The sequence below is a fragment of the Carcharodon carcharias genome, chromosome 12, assembly GCF_017639515.1.
Source record: "Carcharodon carcharias isolate sCarCar2 chromosome 12, sCarCar2.pri, whole genome shotgun sequence".
Classification (NCBI taxonomy): Eukaryota; Metazoa; Chordata; class Chondrichthyes; order Lamniformes; family Lamnidae; genus Carcharodon; species Carcharodon carcharias.
In genome coordinates, this window is record NC_054478.1 from 25,027,265 (window position 1) to 25,052,842 (window position 25,578).

Below are 25,578 nucleotides of genomic sequence, written 5' to 3' on the forward strand. Positions count from 1 at the left end.
TACATTCCCAAGAGAACAACACCAAAATAGCCAAAAAAAATTCTCAAAAATCTTATTCTTCAAAACCCCGGACCATTAACCTAGCCTTGGCCTCATAAGGTCCATTCTCATAAGGATCCAAACCCGCCTATGTGATAATGCTGGCTGACACCTCTCTGGGACCCGGAATACACACCAAGCTTCCTCCAGTTGTCTAACTCCTTCTGTTTAACCTCACATGTAGCTTTATCTAAGCTAAGTTATTGACCGTTACAAAAACCTTTTGGTCGTGGTGACTTCTGCTTCTACTATTTTGTCGTGATGGCTCTGCATTCTCCATTCGACTGTGTCATCTATTCAGACTGTGACCCCTGCCCACCTGTTGAAATATTTCTGGGCTGCTACTGTTACTTTTCCTATGTACGTGAACGCTTCCTCACTGGAATTCATCACCTGACCCACTACTGTAATTCGAGCTATGCTTCCTTATTTTCCATTCTGGTACTCCACTCTCCCAGTACATGGTCTTTACTGCTTGGCCATCGTCTTGGATGTTCAACCAAATTTTTTTTTTTATTCATTCATGAGATGTGGGTATCGCTGGCTAGGCCAGCATTTATTGCCCATGCCTAATTGTGCATGAGAAGGTGGTGGTGGGCTGCCTTCTTGAACCGCTGCAGTCCATGTGGTTTAGGTACACCCACAGTGTTATTAGGAAGGAAGTTGCACGGTTTTGATCCAGCGACAGTGAAGGAACGGCGATATATTTCCAGGCCCGGGCTGACAAGTAGCAAGTAACATTTGCGCCACACAATGCACCATCTCCAATAAGAGAGAATCCAAACATCGCCCCTTTACATTCAATGGCATTACCATTGCTGAATCCCCCACTTATCAACATTCTAGGGATGTGGGCATTGCAGGCTAGGCCAGCATTTATTGCCCATCCCTAATTGCCCTTGAGAAGCTGGTGGTGAGCTGCATTATTGAACCACTGTAGTGCATGTGGTGTAGGTACACCCACAGTGCTGTTACGGAGGGAGTTCCAGGATTTTGACCCAGCAACAGTGAAAGAGTGGCAATATATTTCCAAGTCAGGATGCTGAGTAGATTGGAGGGGAACTTCCAAGTGGTGGTGTTCCCATGTATCTGCTGCCCTTGTCCTTCCAGATGGAAGCAGTCATGGGCTTGTAAGGTGCTATCTAAGGAGCCTTGGTGAGTCCCTGCAGTGCATCTTGTAGATGGTACACACTGCTGCCACTCTGTGTAGCTGGTGGAGGGAGTGAAAGCATGTGGATGGTGTGCCAGTCAAGCAGGCTGCTTTGTCTTGGATGGTGTCGAGCTTCTTGAGTGTTGGTGGATCTGCACTCAATCAGACAAGTGGAGAGTATTCCATCACACTCCTGACTTGTGCCTTGTAGATGATGGACTGGCTTTGGGGGGGTCAGGAGGCGAGTTACTCATCGCAGGATTCTTAGCCTCTGACCTGCTCTTGCAGCCACAGTATATATATGGCTAGTCCAGTTCAGTTTCTGGTCAATGGTAACCCCCAGGATGTTGATATTGAGGGATTCAGTGATAGTATTGTGATTGAATGTCAAGAGGCAATGGTTAGATTCTCCCTTGTTGGAGATGTTCATTGCTTGGCACTTGTATGGCGCAAATGTTACTTGCCACTTGTCAGTCCAAATCTGAATGTTGTCCAGGTCTTGCTGCATTGTACATGGACTGCTTGAGTATCTGAGGAGTCGTGAATGGTGTTGAACATTGTGCAATCAACAGTGAACATGCCCACTTCTGACCTTATGATGGAAGGAAGGTCATTGATGAAGCAGCTGAAGATGGTTGGGCCAAGGACACTATCCCAAGGAACTCCTGCAGTGATATCCTGGATCTGATAAGACTCACAATCAACAACCACAACCATCTTCCTTTGTGCTGGATATGACTTCAACTAGTGGAGAGTTTTACCCCTGATTGCCATTGACACCAGTTTTACTAGGGCTCCTTGATGCCACACTCGGTCAAATGCTGCCTGATGTCAAGGGCAGTCACTCTCACCTCATCTTGGGAGTTCAGCTCTTTTGTCCATGTTTGAACTAAGGATGTAATGAGGTCGGAAGCTGAGTGGCCCTGGCGGAACCCAAACTGAACATCAGTGAACAGGTTATTGCCAAGCAAGTGCTGCTTGATAGCACTGCTGATGACCCTTCCATTACTTTACTGATGTTCGAGAGAAGACTGATGGGGCAGTAATTGGCCAGGATGGATTTGTCCTGCTTTTTGTGTAGGGTACATGCTTGGGCAATTTTCCACATAGCCAGGTACATGCCAGTGTTGTAGATGTACTGGAACATCTTGCCTAGGGGCGTGGCAAGTTCTGGAGCACAAGTTTTCAGTAGTATTGCTGGAATATTATCAGTCCCCTTAGCCTTTGCAGTATCCAGTTGCCCCAGCTGTTTCTTTATAACATGTGGACTGAAGACTGACATCTGTGATGCTGGGGTCCTCCGCATGAAGCCAAGATGGACCATTCACTCAGCTCTCCTGGCTGAAGAATGTTGCAAAGGCTTCAGCCTTATTGTTCATGCTGATGTGCTGGGTTCCCCCATCATTGAGGATGGGGATATTTGTAGAACCTCCTCCTCCAGTGTTTAATTGTCCACCACCCCCATTCACGACTGGATATGGCAGGACTGCAGCACTTAGATCTGATCCGTTTGTTGTGGAATCGCTTAGCTCTGTTATCGCTTGCTGCTTATGCTGTTTGGCATGCACGTAGTCCTGTGTTGTGGCTTCACAAGGTTGACACCTTGTTTTTAGTTATGCCTGGTGCTGCTCCTGGCATGCCCTCCTGCACGCTTCATTGAACCAGAGCTGATCCCCTGGCTTAATGGTAATGGTAGAGTGGGAGTTATGCCAGGCAATGAGGTTACAGATTTTGTTTGAGTTCAATTCTGCTGCTGCTGATGGCCCACAGTGCCTCATGGATGCCCACTTTTGAGTTGCTAGATGTGTTCAAAATTTAGTATGGTGGTAGTGCCACACAACACGATGGAGGGTATCCTCAACGTGAAGATGGGACTTCGTCTCCACAACGACTGTGTGATGGTCACTCCTACCAATACTTTCATGGACAGATGCATCTCCGGCAGGCAGGTTGGTGAGGATGAGGTCAGGAATGTTCTTCCCTCTTGTTGGCTCCCTCACTACCTGCCACAGATCCTGTCTAGCAGCTATGTCCTTTCGGACTCGGCCAGCTGCTGTAGTGGTGCTACCGAGCCACTCTTGGTGATGGATGTTGAAATCCCCCATCCTGAGTACATTCTGTGCCTTTGCCACCCTCAGTTGTGTTGAACATGGAGGAGCACTGATTCATCAGCTGAAGGGGTCAGTACATGGTAATCAGCAGGAGGTTTCCTGCCTATGTTTGACCTGTTGCCATGAGACTTTATGGGGACTGGAGTCGATGTTAAGCACGTCCTAGGCAACTTCCCCCCAACAGTACACCAATCTGCCACACATCTGCTGGATCTGTCCTGTCGGTGGGACTGAATTTCCTCCAGTAATGTTGTTATTACCCTGGTTTTGTGGTACATTCAGTATTTGCAAGGGTTCTCTTAATAACATGGAAAAGTAGCGGCAATTTTGAAGGACCTGAAATAGTGAAACATTAATGCTTCTCAAATGACTAGCGAGCGTCTTAACCATAATGATTGTTGAAGTGCTCAATAATCCATCTTTGGAAGGAGTAGCCCATGAGGAATATCTCTGAATGCCATCAGAGAGAAGGCTAATTTAATGATGAGATCCTGCAGTGCTGGTGAACTCAATAAGCATATTTTTGACAGGGAGGAGGTGGATGGAAAGGAGGGCACCTCGGCAGTTAAAGAATTTGGGGCAATACATGACGGGTAGGCTGATTGCAAGCACCGTGAATTGGAGACCTAGAGCAACATAATGGCCTAAAGAAGGATAAGGTTATCGATCAATATTACTGTATAAGTATAAGCATGAGACACATATAGACACGATTAAAAAATAGAAGTTATTAAATTCCAAACACACTGTACGAAAATGAAGCAAGGTTAACAAAGGTGTAGCAAACAACAAATGACAAGTGAAAGTTAAAGTTTCAAGGAAATGATAGTATACTGAAAGTATACCCAAGGAAGAAATGGACAGACCCTGTGTCTCAATCTCATTGTTTTTAAGTTTAATGGTAAAGCAAGCAAGAGGATAACACAGCGGGCACCACAGACCATACATTAAGAAGCTCACTCTATATGATTAATTTATCCAGGAGAGACAGAGTTTAGAAGGAATTAGGACCATGGTGCTTGGCAAAGAGGGCAGTATATGACTCTATATTTCTGCAGATTACTACATCAATGTATCTGTGTGTACATTAGTCACAAGTATATAATAGTAAATGTAATGGCTGTAATGACTGTGCCGCCATGTTTCATCTTCCCTACTCAGAGTGTAAGAAGATCCCAGTGGGAAACCATTAGCCGAGCTGAAGAACATTAGCCAATGCAGCACCAATTGGCTTCATGCTCAATTGAATCGGGTACCAACATACCTACACACACACACACACACACACACACACACACACACACACACACATACGTTCTGGAAGAGAGACATGGGAATGTTGGTGACTAAGTACAGGATTATACTTAAACATTGTTATGAAAGGGTGACAGTGGTAGCAGCTGATGAGGAGGTATTTGTATAAGGTCTCCACCTTTGAATCAAGCACCCATAATTGCATAGAACTCTGTCTATTCTCACCTCCTGTTGGCTTCACTTCCTGTTGACCACTGAGATTCAGCAAGTTAACGGTCACTATTGAGTTGTGTGGGCAATACAAACCTTGAAGTAGGGGTTGACCAGTTTCATCACTGTAATTCTACTGGGAAACTGTGGCAGAATCCCATCAAATGGGATTAATGGTGTTAGTGGCTAATTATTTCCACCATTTCTCTGCTGGTTCATTCAGTCTTCTGCTGGTGGCAGACTAGTAGAGGCTTGGGTGGACAAGGCACACTCCTCCTCCATAGAAAGGAAGGTTAAATAGATCTTTCTTTTTCATGACAGCCACCTGCAGTCCCTTTGAGGAGTTCTGGTTAGGCTGCAGTACAAGGTAAAAGCTGAGCCTGGAGCAGCTAGTTTTAGGGAAGGGTCCATGAAGAGACATAAGGCCCCTCACTAATAGAGCATTATGACTGTTTTTGGGCATGCGAGAGATAGTATCAGACCAAAAATAAGGTTAGATGCAATTCAACTGACCTTATACAAATGTCTCCTCATCAGCTGCACCACTGTCACCCTTTCATAACAGTGTTTAAGTGTCATCCTGTACCTAGTCACCAAAATTATCATGTCTCCCTCCCAGAATATATATATATATATATATATATACATATCTATATCTATATATGCGTGTGTAGGTATACCGGTGCCCGATTCAATTGAGGATGAAGTCAATTGGTGTTACAGTGGCTAATGGCCTTCAATATGCGACACAAAATTGGTAATTTTTGCCCCTGTTTTCTAACCGGAAAATATCACAATGAGGTTCCATTTCTACCTTTGGTTATCTGAACTACAGTCCACCCTGAACGTATCTTAACTTCAGTGACAACTCCAGTGGAAAGCTCAATTAAGCAGGATCTTTGGAACAATAAATACAGTTCTCATGAACACTCTGCCTACCACTATGGAACATTTAGGGCAGTGATGATCACAAGAACAAATTCAACAAGATTGTTAGGAGACGTGTTATAGGCAAGAGATGTGAATTCTTGCACTTGCGAGATGCTCATTGTTATATCCTTGCACTGATCAGTCCTTCATAAAGTTTGCCTTGGCAACGGCAGTTCTGTGCCCTGAGCTCTCGTAACCCCATAAAGGGGACAGTAGATGCTATCACCGGACAAAAGCAGCCTGCAACAGCTCCAGAGAAAGAGACTTGTGACATTGATGGAGGGATTGGAGACAGGTATATGTGGCAGGTCTTTTGGATCACCTGATATTGACCAGTTCACTAAATGGCCATCCGCTAATTCCACTCCCTCTACTTATGGGACAGACCTTAGAAATACAGCATGTTATCACCCATTATCTCAAGGACATGATAGACAAAAAGTACATAAATTGTTAGTTGTACAAAAGTTAATCATTATTTCATTGCTGGTTGTAAAGGCTTCAAAGATAAATAAACAAAATGGCTATTTGAAGGGGCTTGATTTGTTTTTGCATTTTACAAATGAGGGTATCGCGACCTTCACTTGGGTGTTGCAAGAAGGTTCGTTGTTGCTTCAGAATAGACTAGATGTTTTATCTCTTCACAACCACTCTTGATGACTCTAATTCTTTGTTGTATCTCTACAAACTCCATCATTGTGTTATGGTACATCTGTGACCTGAGTTAGCATTTATCATCCTTGTACTTATCATTGCAGCAGTACCCCTGGGCCTCTTACAACTCCTAATGTTCCAATGCAGCACACCTGTCAACTTGAGTATTGCTGAAAAGAGAGACATGCTGCCAAAGTTTTTTGCCTTGCACTCATCAGGACAGATGCAAGAATGCCAAATTTCAAAAGGAGCAATCATTTATACTGCATAAGGGTGCAGATTGGTTGTCAAGTCCAGACCACATTAAGTCTCAAGGCATCAGATCAAACATGGGCGAGGAAAACTCCTGCTGATTACCATGTACTGTCCCCCTCAGCTGCCAATAGTTCCCTGGTGCATTCTCTTTGGCAATACCTTGACCAATCAGTGTCATCTTGTCTACCAATCAGCATCCTTTTCTCATGCAGTATAAGTTATTGCTCCCTTTGAAATTTTGCATTCTTGCATCTGTCCCGATGAGTGCAAGACAGAAAAGATTCAACAGCATGTCTCTTTGTTCAGCAATACATAATAATCATGAGCAAAGAGGCTGAGACTAATTATAGTATCCCTATCAACTTACAAATTGATATCATCCAGCACAGCCCTGAATTAGAGATTGAATCTAGAACAGTCCTATTCCACAGTACTTAGCTACTTCCTACCTCACCCAATGGAGTCACTGTGAATGCCCAGGAGTTTGCATTGTCTATCAGGGAAGCTATTTAATGTGGCAAAGGACTTAACTGCTTTACCCCAAGTGTTAAAAATTAGGAATTTAGGATTAAGAAAGACAATTAGGTGAAAGCTTTTCAGCCAAAGCATAACAGTTGCTGAAAAAAAGAGGCATGCACCTCTCAGGACAAATGCAAGAATGCCAAATTTCAAAGGGATTCTTGCGTCTGTCCTGATGAGTGCAAGACGAAGAGCTTCGACCGCATGCCTCTTTTTTTCGGCACTGCTCAAGTTATTTACTACCAAGCAACTGTTTGATAACAGATTTGTGGAATAAGTTACCTCAAAGAAAGCCACTGAATTATATTGCTCAAATGAGTTCAGGAGGCATTGCTGTTACGTTGCCAGGGAAAGAAAAAAATCGAGGCACAGTATGAGAAACTGGATGGCTGAGGATGAATTATCATAAAGGTGTGGCCTTACTAAAAGATATGCTGATCTGCTCTATTTCTTTCTATTCCTTTGAAACGCAAATGGTCTTGTCAATCCCTTGAGTACCTGCATAAATATCTAGAACATAAGGGCTTTAGCATTCTACATTCTGATCGTCTCGTTTTTTTTTAAAAATTAACGCGTTAGCACAATACAACTTCATCATGACATTATTTTTTAAAAATTACATTTTACTAACTAAATAAGCTTCCATATTTTCTGCCTTTGGCTGCAGTTTCTGCAAACAACTGTGATTGCACAAAGTTAGGCTTCAGAATCTTGCAAAGTTCTTCCCATTTCAACCAAGCATTTAATTCCAACAAGCTAACAGCACCAGATCTCCCTCTTCAGCAACTACTAATTGAATTGTGAATGCTTGAAAAATTTCAGTCCCCTTGCAGATTAAATGCTGATGTTTGAACTTTGCCTGTGAGGAAGCTGTTAATTGAATATATCACAGTTTTGCAGAGCTGCAAAGTGTAGTGAGGGTAGAGATATAGGCAGCGCACAGGAGTTTATGCTATGTTGTTTAAGCTTTACACTTGTTTGAGCAAAATATATAAACACACTAGCATCCGTGGAGAAAACAACAGTTAACAGGAAAGGTCACAGGCCTGAAACCTTTATAGTTTTTTTTTTCACAGATACTGGCAGGTCCATTGACTATTCCGAGCATGTTCTGTTTTTATTTCAGATTTCCAGCATCTGCAGCATTTTTCTTTTGCATATATTAGTATGTATATACCAGTAAATCTCTCCTCACTCCGTTTATAAATATATATATATATATATATATATAGATTACTATAGACCCTATGTTAAAGCAAGCTGATGGCACCGAGCTCTACCTCACCATCATCTCTCTTGAAGCTTCCATTGTCTTTGGATTATCAGGTTGCTTGTCTGACATCCAGTACTGGGTGTGCAGAAATTTCCTCCAACTAAATATTGGGTCAACCAAAACCATCATCTTCAGTCCTCAACAAAATCTCTGTTCCTAGCCACTGATCCCATCTCCCTCCCTGGCACATGTCTGAGGCTGAATCAGTCCGTTCGCAACCTAGGTGACAAATTTGACCCCGTGATTACAATCCAACCACATGTCCGCACTGTCACCAAGACCACCTACTTCTACCTTCATAACATTGCCAACTATCTGCTGTTGAAGCCCTCACCCACGCCTTTGCTACCTCTAGACCTGATTGTTCCAATGATCTCTTGGCCAACGTTCCTTCTTCCACCCTCCATAAACGTGAACTCATTCAAAGCTCCTCTGCCCATATCCAAACTCACAGCAAGCCTTGTTTACCCAACTGCTACTGCACCCGTTGACCTACATTGCTTTCTGGTCCAGTCATACCTTAATTTTAATGTTCTAATCCTTGTTTTCAAACCCCTCCCTGGCCACACCCTCCCCTATCTCTGTAACCTCCACTAGCCTTACAATGCACAAAGATTGCTGTGTGGTCTTCTGCTTCTGGCTTCTCACCCCACCATTAGCAGCCGTGCCTTCAGCCTCCTGGGCTTTAAACCCTCCCCACTTACCCATCATTTAAGACACTCCTTGAAACCTACTTCTCTGTCCAAGCTTTTGGTCACTTGTCCTAATATCTCCTTATATGGCTATAATTTTGTTTGTTAACACCTCCTGTGAAAGAAGTAGGATGATCTACTACATTAAAGGTGCTCTATAAATGCAAGTTGTTGTCATGTATTTGTGCATTTGTACACTGGCATATACATGTATATAAATAATACATATTCATATATATGTTTTATGTATTGTTACAAACGCAAAGTTTTATAAGTTTGTTATGTTTTGGGGGTTGTGTTTTAATTTAGGACAAAATGGAGGAATGAAGGGGGTCACTTGACCTGTTTTGAATCCTGCTGGCTGCAAATCTGTGTGGTTTGATTGTTTGTTAAAGATTAAAGGTTTGTTTTACTGGGAGGCAGGTGTAAGGTGTTCACACTTGTAGACAATGGCAGAAGTATCTGCACTGAGAGTGGTTAGAATTGTTAGTCTCTGAAGTCCTAGGGAGGTGTGGAGACTGTGGGGTTGTAAATGGTTGTACATTAAACTGTCCATTTAGTTCAATGATAGAATAGGGCTGGGGTCTAACAGATAGCTAATCAACATTTCTACCTGGATACAAGGCCCATGTGATTTAAGCTGCCATGGAGATGGGCTTCGAGTGGTGCACAGGTAGCCATTATAGGCTCTCCTGAATTTCACAGGCAGGGCAGTCTGCTTGTATCCAGAAGAGAAAGAGGGAGCAGATGGGGGCGGCAAGTCTCAAGGTTTACTTGTGCGGAAATGCAGGTGGGAGCTTGTGCTCAGATTGAAAAGACCCAATTCATGAGGATTTTAAACGAGGCTGGCATATTCACCAAGCTTGAGCTAGAGGGAGAATCTCTAGCAAAACCCTCACCATGAAAGACAGTTCTGAGATTAAAAGGCTAGGAAAGGAAAAGAATGGAAGTAAATCCTCAGAAACTAAGAGGATTCTGGGTGAATTGAATGTCTACTTAAGGGACACTGTAAAGTACAACCGTGGAGCATGATGTTTTAGTCATGTTAAATGTTAAAAGGGTAAAGTTTTGTTTGATGTTGAGATATGAGCTACATATACCTTTAAGGGTGCATAGCTTAAACTGCAGTCAATAATACCAGCTTAACAGGATGTATTAGTCCTATTACTTATATTCAGTCTACAGCAGCAGACCGTAGAAGTAAGACATATACACTTAGCCTCCAAGTTAATATTATTTGTATATAGTTTTATCTTCATTATTGTTTCACCCACATTTTTGTTTCACCAATCCTTGTCATATGATTGATATGTTTACATCGAAGAGATGAATGTAACATGGTGGCAGCAAGACTTTGAAGATTTGACTGAGAAGGATACAAGCCTCAACCCTTCCACATCCAGCAGAGGAACACCTGAGGTGCATGTGAAACAACTATTAAGAATTCAGCATATTGAAGCGATTCTGCAACTCTGTAGGAATCCTAGTCAGCGTACCTTCATCCTGAGATGGCATCTCACTCCAGGCAACAGGCACCACGTCCCAGTAAGATAGTACAAATTAGGGAGAGCTTGCTTAATCAGTACAAGTCAATCTGGCTGTGAAGTTTAAGCAGGAACAGAAATGAGATAGCTGACTCTGAAAATTCTGGCTTTAAGCAGTACTCGCAGACAGGCGAAGACTCCATCATTGCTGCTTATCGACCCTTCCTGCTGAGGGGGGGAAGTTAAAATACTGCGGGCTGGCCTGAAAAAAAAATGTCCATCCAGTAACAGCACTCCACAGCTGAAAGCAGAAAGGCTTTTTTCACTGTTTTATTTTACTTTGTAAGTCTGCAGCTCCTATTCACACCTAAATTACTGTTTTGTGAGTGGTGCTACAGTAAACCCAGGGGCAGGTTTTTCAGGTAGGCGAGCGGGGGACCAGGGCCCACTCGCCGACGCGTACAATGATGCGGGGATATGTCAGGCGAGCGTGCCGATGTCACTCCGTGTCATTTAGATTTTCGGTTCGGCGGGCGCTCAGCAGATTCAGCTGCCCACCCACCGAACTGTCAACAGCCTATTACATGAGGGGACATGGCAGGGACGTTTTTTAATCACCTTTATTGAAAGTTTGAAATCGGAGCCGATCTCCCTGAGGTAGCACTTTGCCTCAGGGAGATCTGTGCTCTCTTTGTGCTCTTTTATGCGCGTGCGCCAAAGAGCGCACTCCTGGCTGAGACAAGTCCCTCCCACCCACACAGGTAGCGCATAGCACTTCATGGCGGATGTCACGCTGCCGGGCCTTAACTGGGCCCGCCCACGTAAAATGGTCAGGGGCGCCGATCGGTAGCCCGCCCGCCTGCTCCCACAATTCCCCTCCCGCCACCCCCCAATGGGGGGGAAAAAGTTGCCTCAGGAAAAGTGAGAAAGAGCTCAACAGCACCACCATTGCAGTCGAGCAGTAACCTATGACTAGTTAAGGCAGTGGCCATTAAAGGTACTGAAACTCAGAACATTAAATTTAGAAGAGCTCTCAAGACAGCCTTGAATAGCTGTTAACAGTTTCAGATAGCATTAAAAATCCTGAAAAATGACCACAAAATTTCCAACATTCATTTGGAAAGCCACGCATCTCCTATCTGAGCTTACTTTGTTCCAACAATGTGTAGAGCTGTGATTTCTGAACCTCGAAGATCAGATACGAGTGATGCTCAACATCAGAATACACCATCAGGAATTCATCTCTTTTAGGCAACAACCAACAGAGGCCATTGATCAATTCATAAGTAGATGCAGAGACAAAGGGCTGGATTGTGACCTTATGGCGTCAGAACTAGCCGACAGAATAATCGAGCTTGCGATAGCATCTACCCAATTGAAGGTCACCTAACTCTGCAGCGCAGATCATCACTCAAAAGGCTAAGTGACACAATTGGAACTGAACATGTGTACCCATTTCGAGTGAGCACATTTCATCGTACTGCAAAACCCATGCAGAATTATTATTCGGCAGACAAGTGCAAATAACCCTTACCAGTCATCTTTGGTCGATGCTCCCAGAGGTACGATATGCACTAATTGAAAAACGGGAAGATGAAAAATGCCCACGACCAGCATGTGAGTTATCCAACTTGAACAGCGAACAGAAAGTTTGAGTACAACACCCGACTGGTGACACATGGAATCCAGCAGAATTCATCAGCATATGCTGAGAACCAAGACTGTATCAAGTAAGAGCGCCAAATGGTATGACAGTGCACCAGAACAGGTGCCAAATCAGAACAATGCCACAACCAGAAACACCGAGCTGTCCTGTTTCAAACAGAACATGGTCTAAGATGCAAGACAAACAAAGCACCCCTAGCCAGCAACCTGAAACGTACAGCAGCCTCCAGCAAAGATCATTGTAGTTAAGTCTGGATGGACAAGCAAACCATTGATACGCTTCAGAGACTTGTAAAAGCATTGCATTTGTATAATGCGTTACTCAGACACAATGTCATTTTGTTTTGCTGTCATGTATATAATTTGATTCTTTAACGGTAAACCTTTAGTTTAGAATAAAGGGGGATGTTGTGATATGGGGTATGTATACCTTTAAGAGAGAGTATCTTAAACTGTTGTCAATCAATACAACCTCTACCAAATGTAATGTATTAGTCCCATGATTTATATTCAGCTTACAGCAGCAGATGGTAGATGTAAGACATATATACTTAGCCTCCAGTTAACATTACCAGTTTAATGGGGTAAACTGACTCCTCTCTCTGTCCCGCTGCTGAGTTGGTTATAAGAGAGCTTTAATTTAAAAGGAAATGTATGTATGTGTATATAATATTTTTAGGTGCTTATAGCTCAGGGCAAGAAATAAACCAGCCAGGTTTCTTAACAAGTAAAGAGTTAGTCTTTTTGTGAAAACTCACTCAAGTAAAGAAATTATTAACAAAAGGTTTAAAATGTACAGATTTGTCCAACTCTCTGCTAATGCAAAAAACAACACACACACACACACGCACACACACCCCTCCCCACCAACAATATCCCCCCCACCCCAGCCCCCAAAGCATGCAAAAAAAAACATTCTGCAGAGTGCCGGATCTTAAAAACTTGGCCAAGTAGCAGGTGAAGTCAGAAAAAAAAAGTTATTCAAGGATTGTCGTGAGGCTTCTTTACGGCTGAAGGGTCTCTTTCCACAATAGAGCAGTCTGTCTGAAGTCATGGCTGACTGATTCGGAATTGTCCCTTTAAGAACTTTTGGTTTGCAGCAATGAGGTCTTCTGGTGTTTTTTTTTCCAATCACAAACAGCTCAGCTTTGATGAGAGTGATGTTGGAAGAAAACGAGATGGGGTGAGGCTGTTTCTTCTGTGGCAGTCTCTCTCTGACTATTCAAAATCCAGTATCTTTTCACCCACAAACTGGGTCACGTGATCACCCTCTGAAAGCTCCATAAACTCGTCTCCATAAAAGCAGCTTGTGTCCTTCAAAATTGCAACAGAGCAGCTGCTGTAAGCCACTGCCCTTTGTTTAGGAAAAGTGATCTTCTCAAAAAAAGTTTCAGTACATATGCCTGTCCAGCCGATGACATTATAAAATAATATTTTATGTAACATCTTCATAACACTGTATATTGCCTTACCTTTCAGTAAAGAACCCACATTATTGGTTCACCAGTTCCTGTAGTGTGATTGGTACGTTTATGTCAAAGAGAAGAACATAACATTCTATACCAGTTACATACAAAAATAGCGTTTAGTCATTGTTGCTTTTTGTCATTGCAGCAAAAGCTATAAAACTTGAAATCTTGTTGTGTGATCCTTTAAGTTGGTGATTGGGAACTGAAATTTCTTTTGAAAAGTTATTAGTCTCTACGGAGCTCGTAACAGTATTTCTACACTGATATGTATATAGATATAACAAACCCCAGTATGTGCTAGTTGGCATACATTTTGTTAAAAACTGGTGTAAATAAGTGAATATTAAAACCCTTCAGTTACCGATATCTCTACTTTCTCTGTACTTTCCAGCATTCCAATCTGCTGATTTATTCAATTCCATTAAGCCGTGCTTATGTTTCTGGACTAATAATTCACAGATGCTGAGTTCTAATCTCACCACGCAAGTTTGGGAATTAAGAACACGAGCAGGAAATTCAGTTAAAAACAAACATCGGAAACTGAATAAGATTGATGCTGGCAGAAGAGACCATGTGGATGATGGGGGACACGAAGTTGTCATTGCGTACTCAAGTCTTGGGATGGACTTTGAAGCTGTTGACCCAGAGGCAAGAGTGCGTCCAACTGAACCAAGCTGGCACATGAGAAATATGGCAAGTTTGCCACATGAGAGAATAGAGCAAATTTATTGCTACCAGCAAACCTAGGAGTTTACTTTGAGAGTATTTTGAAGTGTCAATTCAGTTTGGGCGGTGGTGCAGAGCAGGTAATAAGAAATCAGCAGCCTGTCTGACTTTCTTTACATTAACTTAAATCGAAATAAACAGTGAGTGGCTTGGGACATGGGCTGCCAACTCACTAATGCCCATTAATTGCTACTGCTCAAGACCTACTTATACCCCTTTGGGTCCTGCTGAGATTGTGAATCCAAGTCAACTCTCTGTTTTATTTTGGCACATTTCTTTCATTTTAAGGAGAATTCCTTTTGCTAACAGATGGAAGTTCCAATCGGTAGTGATTGTGACTGTTACTGATTCTCACTCGCACGGTTTAAACCAGTGTCTGTAACGTGCTTTGCAAATGTAGTGCCCGATTTAGAACAGAGCCTCACCAACCAGAAAGCTCCAAGTTTGTGGGGAGGTTTGTGGTTATTTTTGACATGGGCATATAGTTGGCATTGTCAATTAACACCCCAGGACTACAGAGAGATTTAAAAGGTCATTCAGTATTCCCGCTCCTGGTGTGGTATTTTTGCTCTCCTCTGTGGTGAGTTTGGAGGCAGGTGTATATAATCAGGCAGGATAGTGGTGGGAAGGGCCTCTGGACAGCCTTCCTGCCCTGCCACCAATTGAGGCCTTTAAGGGGTAATTAATGCCCGATTAAGGGCCTGTTCCTGATGCCTCCGGTATTAATCCAGTCTGGCCTGTCACCAAACGAGGAGCACGAGAAGCAAATCTGTGCGGGTTGCTTGTGGTTTCCCAGGAGGGGTTCCCATGTTCAGAGGCACTCACTGCCCAGACCCAGCATCAGGAAGGAGTGGGTCACTGAGAGCCACCTCCTGCTCTTGCTGATGACACCCCTCTGCCACTTTTCCTCCGTGAAACCTCTCCCACCATCGCTTACCTCTGACCTGGGTCACTCCACGAATCCAGGCCTCTGGTGAGTGCTCTCCCTGCAGCAGCCATCGCCTCCCCGGTGGCGCTGCTGAGCAAAGGAGCTGCCAGCCTCTGATTGGCCAGCAGTTTACCACAGGTGGGCCTTCCCGCCCGTGGGGTCCTGATCCAGTGGAAGGCCCGTGGCTGCCTTGTCAACTGCCTGATTGACCCGTAACACTGGCGGGCCTTCCAGGAGGAGAAAGTGCAAGGCTCTTGCTAGCTCCCCAGCCGATGACAAAACCCCTGCCAGCTCCATAAAATTACCCCCTTGTTTACTGTCATTTGGTAACAGGCATGTGTTTAAATGAAGAGATCGTGTTTATCTGTGATGCCCTCCAGGACTTGTCACTATCCATTCTGGCAGCAGACAAGGCATTGCACCAGTGACATGGCTTATATTATGGTCTTAAGTTGCCTGCAGTGAGTTATGAAGCCACAATCCTTTTAATGTAGCGTCAGTGGGAGCTATCTTGGAGCCACAATTGACATGATATTACTGGAGTGTCAACAGCAAGGGGCACTGTGCCACCTCATCAATTAGTAGCAGAAGAAGAGAAAAATTGTGCCATCATTACAACAAACAGATAACAAGGAATGTTTGGATTAACAATACGATTCTCAATTATTGGCACAAACATCCTGCCTTGCAGCAAACGATGACTTTTCTTTGACTGCACTGTATCAGAAGAAGACATGTAGCCATTTAAGGAATTAATGAATTGCACAGCGCTGCTGGGGACCATCTAGCCTATCGTACCCATGTAGTGGCTGTAGGAGCTATTCAATTAGCCCCACTCTATTCCCCACCTCCCCCCAGCCCTATTTTTTCCCAATCATATTGCAATCTTTTCCCTTTACAGATGTGTTAAAATAAAACACTCTTTATTTCACTTCTGGTTCTGGCTCTGTTTTCATTTATGTTAAATCTATGTAATCTGTGAATAGTTCTGACACAGCCAGCCCAGGGCAAGAGATCAGACAGCCTTCCTTTAACAAGATGCATGGACCCTGTGTTTTACCCTCACAGGCACCAACCTGAATGATGGACAGTGGCATGCCGTCCATTTGAGCACCAGACGGAATCGTGTCAGTGTTAAGTTGAATGGCGAAGCTGCTTCGACTGCTCACGCCACCATGCCCATGCAGATGTACTCAGGGAGCAGCTATTATTTTGGAGGTGAGACCCATTCGTTTGCAGAACTGACTTTTTTGCCTCGCAGTTGGCCCACCATTAGATTGTAACATGCCACCCTGTCTGTAATTGCTTCTAATCAGGTGTTCAGTGATGTGCGTCAAAGCAATTAATTAGGACATGTTATTATAGCCTTGGTATTGAGGTTGCCAACTCTACTTGGATGTAATCCCATAGATTTTAACCAATGACTTCTGACTTCCAGCTGGCCTGCCCTCCAGGCTCCCACCATCTGACACCCCCTCCTGGCGATGCACTACTTTTTCCCCAGCCAATTGGGATGTGCCTAGATTCTTTGGGCCCAATTTTAGCTTTGTGCAAGTGCATGGGTTTTCCATTCATTAAATTCTCACCCTTTGCCAGTCAATTGGATGCTTCTTGGCCAAATAGCCTTTCCCCCTGCCCCCACCCTCATATATGATTTATTTTTCTGCTATGATTTTCTCCCAGTGTTGCCTCTTGATCTTTAATTCAACTCATGAATGTTGGCCACCTTCTCTTGATGGTGAAGGCTAGAATATGAGAAGATTAAGGAGCAGAAGTAGGCCATATGACCTCTTGGGTCTTCTCCAATAAAATCATGCCTATTCTTCTACCTCAACTCCACTTTCCTTCCCTATCCCCATATATCTTGATTCCCTTAGTTTCCAAAAATCTATCAATCTCCGTCTTGAATATACCCAAGGACTGAGCATCCATGCTCTCTGGGACAAATAATTCCAAAGATTCACATTCCTCTGAATGAAGAAATTTCTCCTCATCGCAATACCAGATGGCTAATACCTTATCCTGAGATTATGATCCCTGGTTTCTAGGCTCTCCAGTCTGAGGGAATGGCCTTTCTGCATCCAGGCTGTCAAGCACTGTAAGAATTTTATACATTTCTAATCAATTATCTCTCATTCTAAGTTCCAGAGAATATCGGAGATTCTACTCAACCTCTTTCTGGATAGAGTCTTTTTTTTATACATGTGTGATCATTGTTGCTTCAACACTTTAATATGAACGTGCATCTTTTCAGTTTGATGTTCAATTAATGCCACACTTAGCCTTATTATTCTGAGCACTTCTGTACCTGCTGTGCTTCAAAGGCTGCCCTCGAAGTGTCATTGATGCTGGATGTTCAAACACCATCGGTGCCTTTCAAGGCTGCATGCGACTTTTTTCAATAGACAACCAGCCAGCCAATCTCATTCTGGTGCAACAAGGCTTGCAAGGCAACTTCAGTGACATACAATTAGACTTGTGTGGTATCATGGACAGGTAATTCTATTTCCTATTTCATATTCGATAAAGACGTTAAGTTTCTGTTATTTAAAAATTGAATGCAAGCCGAATACAAAAGCAGTTTAGTCCTTCAAGGATTCTGTTGTCACTTTCCCCAGCATATATCAAAGATATAAATTAGTTTTTTTCTCACTTTTATTGAATTTACTACAAATAATGTAATTTTCCCATTCTGTAATTTAATTTTGTTTTCTCCACATATGCAAACAGAATCTGCTGATCCCAAACTGGAGCTAACTCTGTTATATGTGCTCGTAGAATCGTACATACAGGACACTTGACCCATTGTGCCTGTACTAGCTATTATAAAGAGTCTCACACCCTCTGCTCTTTCCCATAACGTAGAAGGCATGATTGCTTAAAGCAAAGAATGTTTGATGCATGTTTGGAAAAGGCAAGGAAACAGACAGACCTTATTTCTGATGCTGAAATGTTTGAACAAAGAGTAATATTTCAAAGCAGACGTGAATAAGCTTGAAAGGCCATTAAATTAAGATAGGGGCAGTGTTTTCCTCTGAATTACCAGTTATACTGGAGCAGCTACAGAGCAGAAAATAGAATAAAATAGGTGTTAATGCGTACCATTAAAAATGCCAGCCTCACAGGTCCATCAAAACGTTCCAGGAAGAAATTGCCAGTCTGCATTAAAGTCCCCGGGAACCTGCTTTGCTTCATTTAAAATGAGATCAAATGGGTGTGGCTTCCTTCTCCAAGTTGCTTTTCCTGACCTAAATTGGCCTCTAATAATTTACATCACTACATAAACTGCAGGAAAGTGTCAGTGGTATAAATCGGGCTTCAGCACACATCTTGAAATACTTTAACCCACACAACCTTCTGACGGAGAGACAAAAGCACGGCCACTGTTGACACCAGGATCAGTTTTGACTCTTGGACTTTTGGCTTTTAACAGTGCTTAATAGAGTAAACAATGTGCCTGATACAAGAATGCTTTCAAACCAATTGTAAATTGGCTGAGCATCTAAGTCGCTGCCTCTATGGAGGTGTAAGTTCAAGTCCCACCACTGCTGAAGTTTCATCTAATATGAATGCTTTTGAATGAATCCATTTGCCATTCAGCATTTTAACCACACTGTTTCCTGTTTGAATGAGACTACTCATTTAATGCCAATTGATGATGAACTATAAGCATTTGATCCTGTGGATTCACCTACAGGAAGCCAGGTTTAATTTATCGAGTAAGGAAAGCATTTTATATCATCATGTTTTTTTTTCTGTGTGATAGGTGTCTACCAAATTACTGTGAGCATGGCGGAGAATGCTCTCAGTCCTGGAGTACCTTTTACTGTGACTGCACAGGGACTGGTTATACAGGAGCCACCTGCCATAACTGTGAGTAACATTGAACTATGTTACATGGTCACATTACTACTGATACTTAGACATGCTGTACTAATAGGAGTTGGGAGGGGTGAGGGCCTGTGATTTACTGTTTGCACTAAAGAACTGGGACTAAGGTTATACACCTAGCTACCTGCCTGAGAAGGTATTGGACACGTGGAGTTCAAGGTCAATGCAAGAAACTCTTGATCTCAGAAGATTGGTGATATTTCAGATTTGGTTATAACCGCCCCCCCCCACTCCATCCCCTACCAAAACCAAGTTTGTTTTGATCTAATGTGTTGGTTTTCAAGTGCTGTTTCCCTTTGCATGAGGTCATTTACCTCAATTGGGCAATTTTCCACATTGCCGGGTAGATGCCAGCGTTGTAGCTGTACTGGAACAGCTTGGCTAGGGATGTGGCTAATTCTGGAGTACAAGTCTTCACTACTACTCCCTGCATGTTGAAGGCCCATAGACTTTGTAGTATCCAGTGCTTTGGATGTATGGGAACACCACCACCTGCGAGTTCCTCTCCAAGTCACACACCGTCCTGACTTGGAACCATATCGCTGTTCCTTCATTGTCGCTGGGTAAAAATCCTGGAACTCCCTCCCTGACAGCACTGTGGGTGTACCTACACCACTTGGACTGCAGCGGTTCAAGAAGGCAGCGCACCGCCACCTTCTCAAGGGCAATTAGGGATGGAGAATAAAAATGCTGGCCTAGCCAGTGATGCCCACACCCTGTGAAAGAACAAAATAAAATTGCGGGGAGGGTTTGGCGAGGGAAACAATGGTTGCACACGCTCGATGACACCTCTGATCTGGTTATAGTTGCTTGTACTTTATCCCAGCTTGGTTATGCAGCTTTAAATGCTTAACCTCTCCTGTTGCCTTAGACATGTTAGCATTCCTTAGGCCCAGGTTTAAGACATTAATGATGGGTAAATTGAGATGGTTAAGAAGGTTTGATAGGGTAGATAGGGAGAAACTATTCCCTCTGGTGGGGGAATCCAGAGCAGGCAACAGAATCTTAAAATTTGAGGTAGGCCATCCTGGGATGATGTCAGGAAGCACTAAGCTCCACAACGGGCTGTGGAAATTTGGAAGTCGTGCCCTCAGAACTTCAAAAGTTTAATATGCAGAAGAGAAGTACTCTAGAACAACAGACAACTTAAGATGCAGGGTGTTGGGGCTGGAGGTCAATTGAAAATTTCAAAACTATTATTATTAATAGATTTTTGTCTATACATAGGTAGGAACATAAGAAACAGGAGCAGGGATAGGCCATGCAGCCCTTCCAGCTTGCTCTGCCATTCATAAAGGTCATGGCTGATCTGATCTTATCCCCATGACCCTTGACTTCCTTATTGTTCAAATCTGCCTGTCTCAGCCTTGAATACATTCAATGGCCCAGCCTCCACAGTTCTCTGGGATAGAGAATTCCAAAGGTTCACAAACTTCCTCCTCATTTCCTTTTTAAATAGATGACCCTTTATTCTGAAACTGAGCCCGCTAGTTCTAGCTTGTCCCACAACGAAAAGCATCCTTTCGGCATCTACTCTGTTCAGCCCTCAGAATCTCACATGGGGATTAAGAGTTATGGAGTCAAGATGGGTAGGTGAATTTGAGGTACAAATTGGCCTTGATCTAATTGAATGGTGGAGCGAGCTTGATGAACTGAATGTCCTACTCCTGTTTCTACATTCCAATGAAGTATACTTTTCACCAGCATTCTATTTTAAAAGGCCTGCTCAAATAGGAGCTGGTGTATTTGGCATTTGGCAAAACTTCAGAATGAAAGCTCTGGAAGTAGTGGAGGAAGCTGAGAAGACGATCAAATGGCTCCCTGTTGCTTCCATGCTGCAGGTCTCCCACAGATTTCCTGGAAAATGTGTGGAAAACACAGAACAAAGGCTGCAGCCTTGAAAAGGCAGTGAATTGGGGGAAAAAATTGTCAAGACCTTCAACAGGTCATTTACACTGGAGTTCACATAGTATCCATCCAGCTCTTAATAACTATACATTGCAAGTCATGCCTGGAGGGTGCCTGGAGGGTGCATTGCCTTGTGATTGTTTGGCCAATGGAAAAAAATATTGGTCGGGAGAAGTTATTACACAAGGGCTTAATGGGTCATGCGCATACAAGTTGGAGTTATGATTGACATAAATCCCATTCCACTGAAGAGGAACCTGCTGAGATGCATGGAAATTAGAGCACAGCCTTTAAGGAGCTGATGTGTCTACTCACTTCAATGGCAGCCTGCAGGACAACAGCATAATGCAGGAGCAGTGCTTGGCTCATTCACGTGATCCTCAAATAACTTTGCTACATGTTCCATCAATGTCTTTTTTTCCCTCATAATCTGGGAGAATACCACTGCAGAAGGGCCATCAGTACTGCAGCCAATTTGTAAGACATAAATTTGGACTTGACACCAATTGGCTTCTAGCAGTTCTTTATTGAACGCAACCCAATCTCAACCAAAGTAGTGTTTAAGGAATAAGGAAGTTTAAAAAAATGCCAATTGACCCTGAGATCAAGGTTGGAACCCTTACATCGCGTTCCATTCTGGTTTCCTCTGTCTCAGTCTTGATAACTCAAGTTGTTTAAACTTAAATTATTATACCCTTCAGGTCACACGTGCTTGTCTCCTTTTGGAGTTGTTTCTCACACGTTTCTGCTCCTGGCCTTAACTGCCTGAGTTCTTCACCTAGTCAGTATAATCTACTTGTTTTATCAGCTTACTTAGCCACACCCTTCTGTTTCCTGGGTAGGTTCTCATTTGACATTTCTGTGGTTTCTAACTGTTTTATGTTTTCTATAAACGTGACCTCTTTCTACATTAAACACTCAATCTTAGATCACCAAGTAACCAGACAAGATGATGGGGCAAGGCCACGCCAGAGAACAAAACTAGCTCTTTTCTGACTTTGACCTCCTGGATGTAGTTATACCAAAGAAGCATAGACTTGTGGGTTCCTATGATAGCAAGCCTGCCAGACATGCCCCTTGCGTGACCTGGAGGGAGGTAGCATTGGCACTGAGTGACAATTGTCTCACCTCCAGGACTGCAGAACAGTCCCAATTAAATTTTAGTGACCTCACCAAGACAGACCCAGTAACACAACTCACACGTTATATCTGCAGTAGGGCCATCTTTGCACCGTAGCCAATTCATATGTCTTTAATTCAGACTTGCCACCAATTGGAACCAGGGCTCTGATAAAGGGCTATGTCTAAAATATCAAGTTGTTCCTTTCTTCACAGGTGCTGCCTAACCTGCTGAGTGTTTGCAGCATTTTCTGTTTTGTTAACAGTACAGAGTTGTTGCATCTCCCTATGCTAGAATTATAATTTAAAATTTCCAACTGCAATCAACAATTTGGCCTGACCATTCGTAGTTAAAACAGAATTAGATCATCAGCGCCCTCGTAGAATGTTAATTCTGGAGTCAGATCTCATGTGAAGCCAGAGTTGCATTAAAGGCCCAGGAAGTGTAACAAGATTATGAGTGAGAGGGCAAGAAATGTCAGCGCTTGTGATTGTTTTGTGGATGAATTTGAACTTAAGTAGCCAGCTTAAATTAGATGTTAGCTTGGATAAGTTGACTGCACTAAAAGTAAGTCTTTTGCCCTTTTTTTTAATCAGGTGAAGTACAAACTCTGGTGTGACTCTCCCGCTTGAGAATAACGCTCACATACTAGTGAGCCTTTAGCAGTGAAAGTTAAAGTTGAGCACCTCGCCAAGAATAAATTCAATCACAAAACAAAAGAGAGTTTGCTTTCTTGCAAATTATTGATTGGGTTTCCGCTGTGCATTAAAGCGTGCCATGTAACTACTTAATTGAAATTCACCTTTTTTCTCCACCTCCCCACACTATATTTATAGTCACATCAATAATCCAAAAGTGACATGTTTACATTAAATGTGCCCTGTTGTTAAAAAAAAAAGCCGCAAAAGTACATGAGCTCTCCTGAATCACATGAGTAAGCAGGAATCGAGCATCTCATGAATTTTAAGCTTGTGGCTCTTTCTTATTTTTTTGCTGTGCCTTCAAGATTCTGTGACCTTATTCCCAGTTGATTTTGTTGTTCATCCCATCACCATTTATCTGAGCTAATGCATTTTCCAAAGCTGTCATCATAAGTATTCTCATTGTTAAATTTTTCAAGATCTGTTTTACTCCTACTAACAGTTGACATTATGGTAATGGAAATGTACTGTACTGATACTGTGCTTCTTTATATATACATATTTTTAGCCAGGTATAAGCAGTCCTGTGAGACGTACAAACACACAGGGAATACATCAGGCTTCTTCTCCATTGATCCAGATGGCAGTGGCCCACAGGGACCTTTGCTTGTCTACTGTAACATGACAGGTGAGATCGTCCTTTTTTAAGTCTCTAAGCATGTTCGTTTACATCTTGCCAACAAAGCAGAAATGGCAGTAAACACAATTATAACATGAATCCATAAAACGCATTAGGACAAAATGATTGGGAAATGTGCCGTTCAAATACAAGAAAAGGCAGTAAGTGAAGCAATTGTTAACAAGATATGATTCTTGCCAAATTAGATATTGATTAATTCTCCACTTGCCCGCATTTGTTATACTCAAAGTGATAATTCAGTCATTTTGCAAGGCTCATGCAATTAGCCTGCACTAATTTCTTTTCCTTGCGGTTTTTGATGGGAAGGTTCATTTCCGAAAATATCCTGGTCTAAGAACTGTACTAGTCTCCTGTGGTACCTTTGACTTGACAAAGTTACAGCACCGGCTGCAGAGTGAACATTTGTGTTTCTTTTTTCATTCTTTGTTTTAGTTTTTGGTAAAACTGTGTAGAGAAAGGACGAATAATTTTGCCAACTACTCTCTGCCCGGGGGAACTAAAATTGGCCTCAACCCCCTTGGCTTAGGAAGGAGAAACATTGGGCCACAACTTTTCAAGGAGTGGCAAACTCAGCCGAATTGCCGCTCTGCTCCATTTTACCTACCTCGGCTGGGAGCTGCACATTCCTTGGTCGACCTTCCATTGGGCCAGGCGAGAAACGTACAGCACAGTGGGTTCCCGAGGCCTTCAGTGCAGGGCAGCAGCATCAGCGGAAAGGGAGCCATACTCACTTTATACAGCACTAGTTGCCATGTAAGTTTAAAGGGCCCAGCCACTTGGAGCAGCTAGGGAGAAGATATGTTGGTAGGATGGGTTAGTGGGATGGGGGTGGGGGGTGGGGGGGAGGGGGGTGGTACTCGGCAAATCACGAGGGTAGTCGTGGGGTCAGGAGGGTAGTCGGGGTGTGGGAGGGGTGGGAGGGGGTTAGTTGGGTAGCTGGGGAGGTGGTTGGGGACATAGTCAGGAGGGTGGGGTTGTAGTTAGGAGGGACTAGTGTTCAGAGTTGGGTGGGGAGTGTAGTCATGGGATCCAATGTGGGGGTCGTGGGCATCAGTAGTACAATTACCTTGGAGTTAGAAGTGGTTTTAATTCTTCTAACCTTTCCTAGGTAAATAGGTAACTATTCTGCTGGATGAGTCAGAAACATCCAACATCTTCGATTGAAATCGGACTTCTGGATGGGCCCCAATACAGAGTAATTGCCCATTGGATATTCAAACTTCCTGGGCAATTCCCATGGCAGTCCTTGTGTGGGGGGAGTTCACGGGGTCCTCCAGTGCATCTTCTCGGGTGTGTCTATGGTGCAATCCTCCCATTCCGGGAAATGCAAGTTCTAAAAAACCTCATTTTCTTCCTGTTGGTCATTATTGGGTGACTTCACCCAGTGCAGGCAAGAAGTCAGCAGGCCAAAGCTGTGCTATAATGACTCTATGGACTGAATTTTACTGGCCCTTGGGAGATGGAAAGGGAGGTGGCGGGGGTGGGGTGGGGGGGGCGAGGTGGCGGCGGCTGGTAAAATCGTGGGGATCAGACCGGCTCCCTGACGCAGCCCAGCACCCCCCCACCGTGAGCATTTTACCGATGACAGGACCGAACGCGGACAGGGCTAGCAGCCCCCACATTGTAGGCAGCTCATCTGCATAATTAAAGGCCCTATTAAGCAACAGTTTACCACACCTTTGGCATTTTTACAATGGCAGGATAACTTCCCACTGAATAGGGAGGCTGCCAGCTAAATGGCAGCCAGCGGCAGCCAGGGTGGGAGGGTTGCAGGGGGAGTGGGGGGGAGTGTCTCATGGGCCAAAGGAGGGGCAGCGGGCAGCGAAAGCAACAGTCACTGCCAATTAGGGAGCCACCCGTGGTAAAATTGCTGAGCGGGTCCCTCTGCCGGCAGGTGTCGTCTTGGGACTCGATGAGAAAGTAGATTCATGTGGACTGTGGGCATTGAGAGCACTAGGC

The 25,578-nt window shown here is 43.5% G+C and overlaps 1 protein-coding gene across 1 annotated transcript in view; it reads left to right on the forward strand.

Moving 5' to 3' along the window:
- Positions 1–25,578, forward strand: part of LOC121285105 (contactin-associated protein-like 5) — an 834,028-nt gene that overhangs the window by 354,934 nt on the left and 453,516 nt on the right. The window contains exons 9-12 of the mRNA XM_041201256.1: positions 16,428–16,577; positions 17,684–17,855; positions 19,126–19,232; positions 23,488–23,607. Coding sequence (XP_041057190.1) covers positions 16,428–16,577; positions 17,684–17,855; positions 19,126–19,232; positions 23,488–23,607 — 549 coding nt within the window. The remainder of the gene's footprint in view (positions 1–16,427; positions 16,578–17,683; positions 17,856–19,125; positions 19,233–23,487; positions 23,608–25,578) is intronic.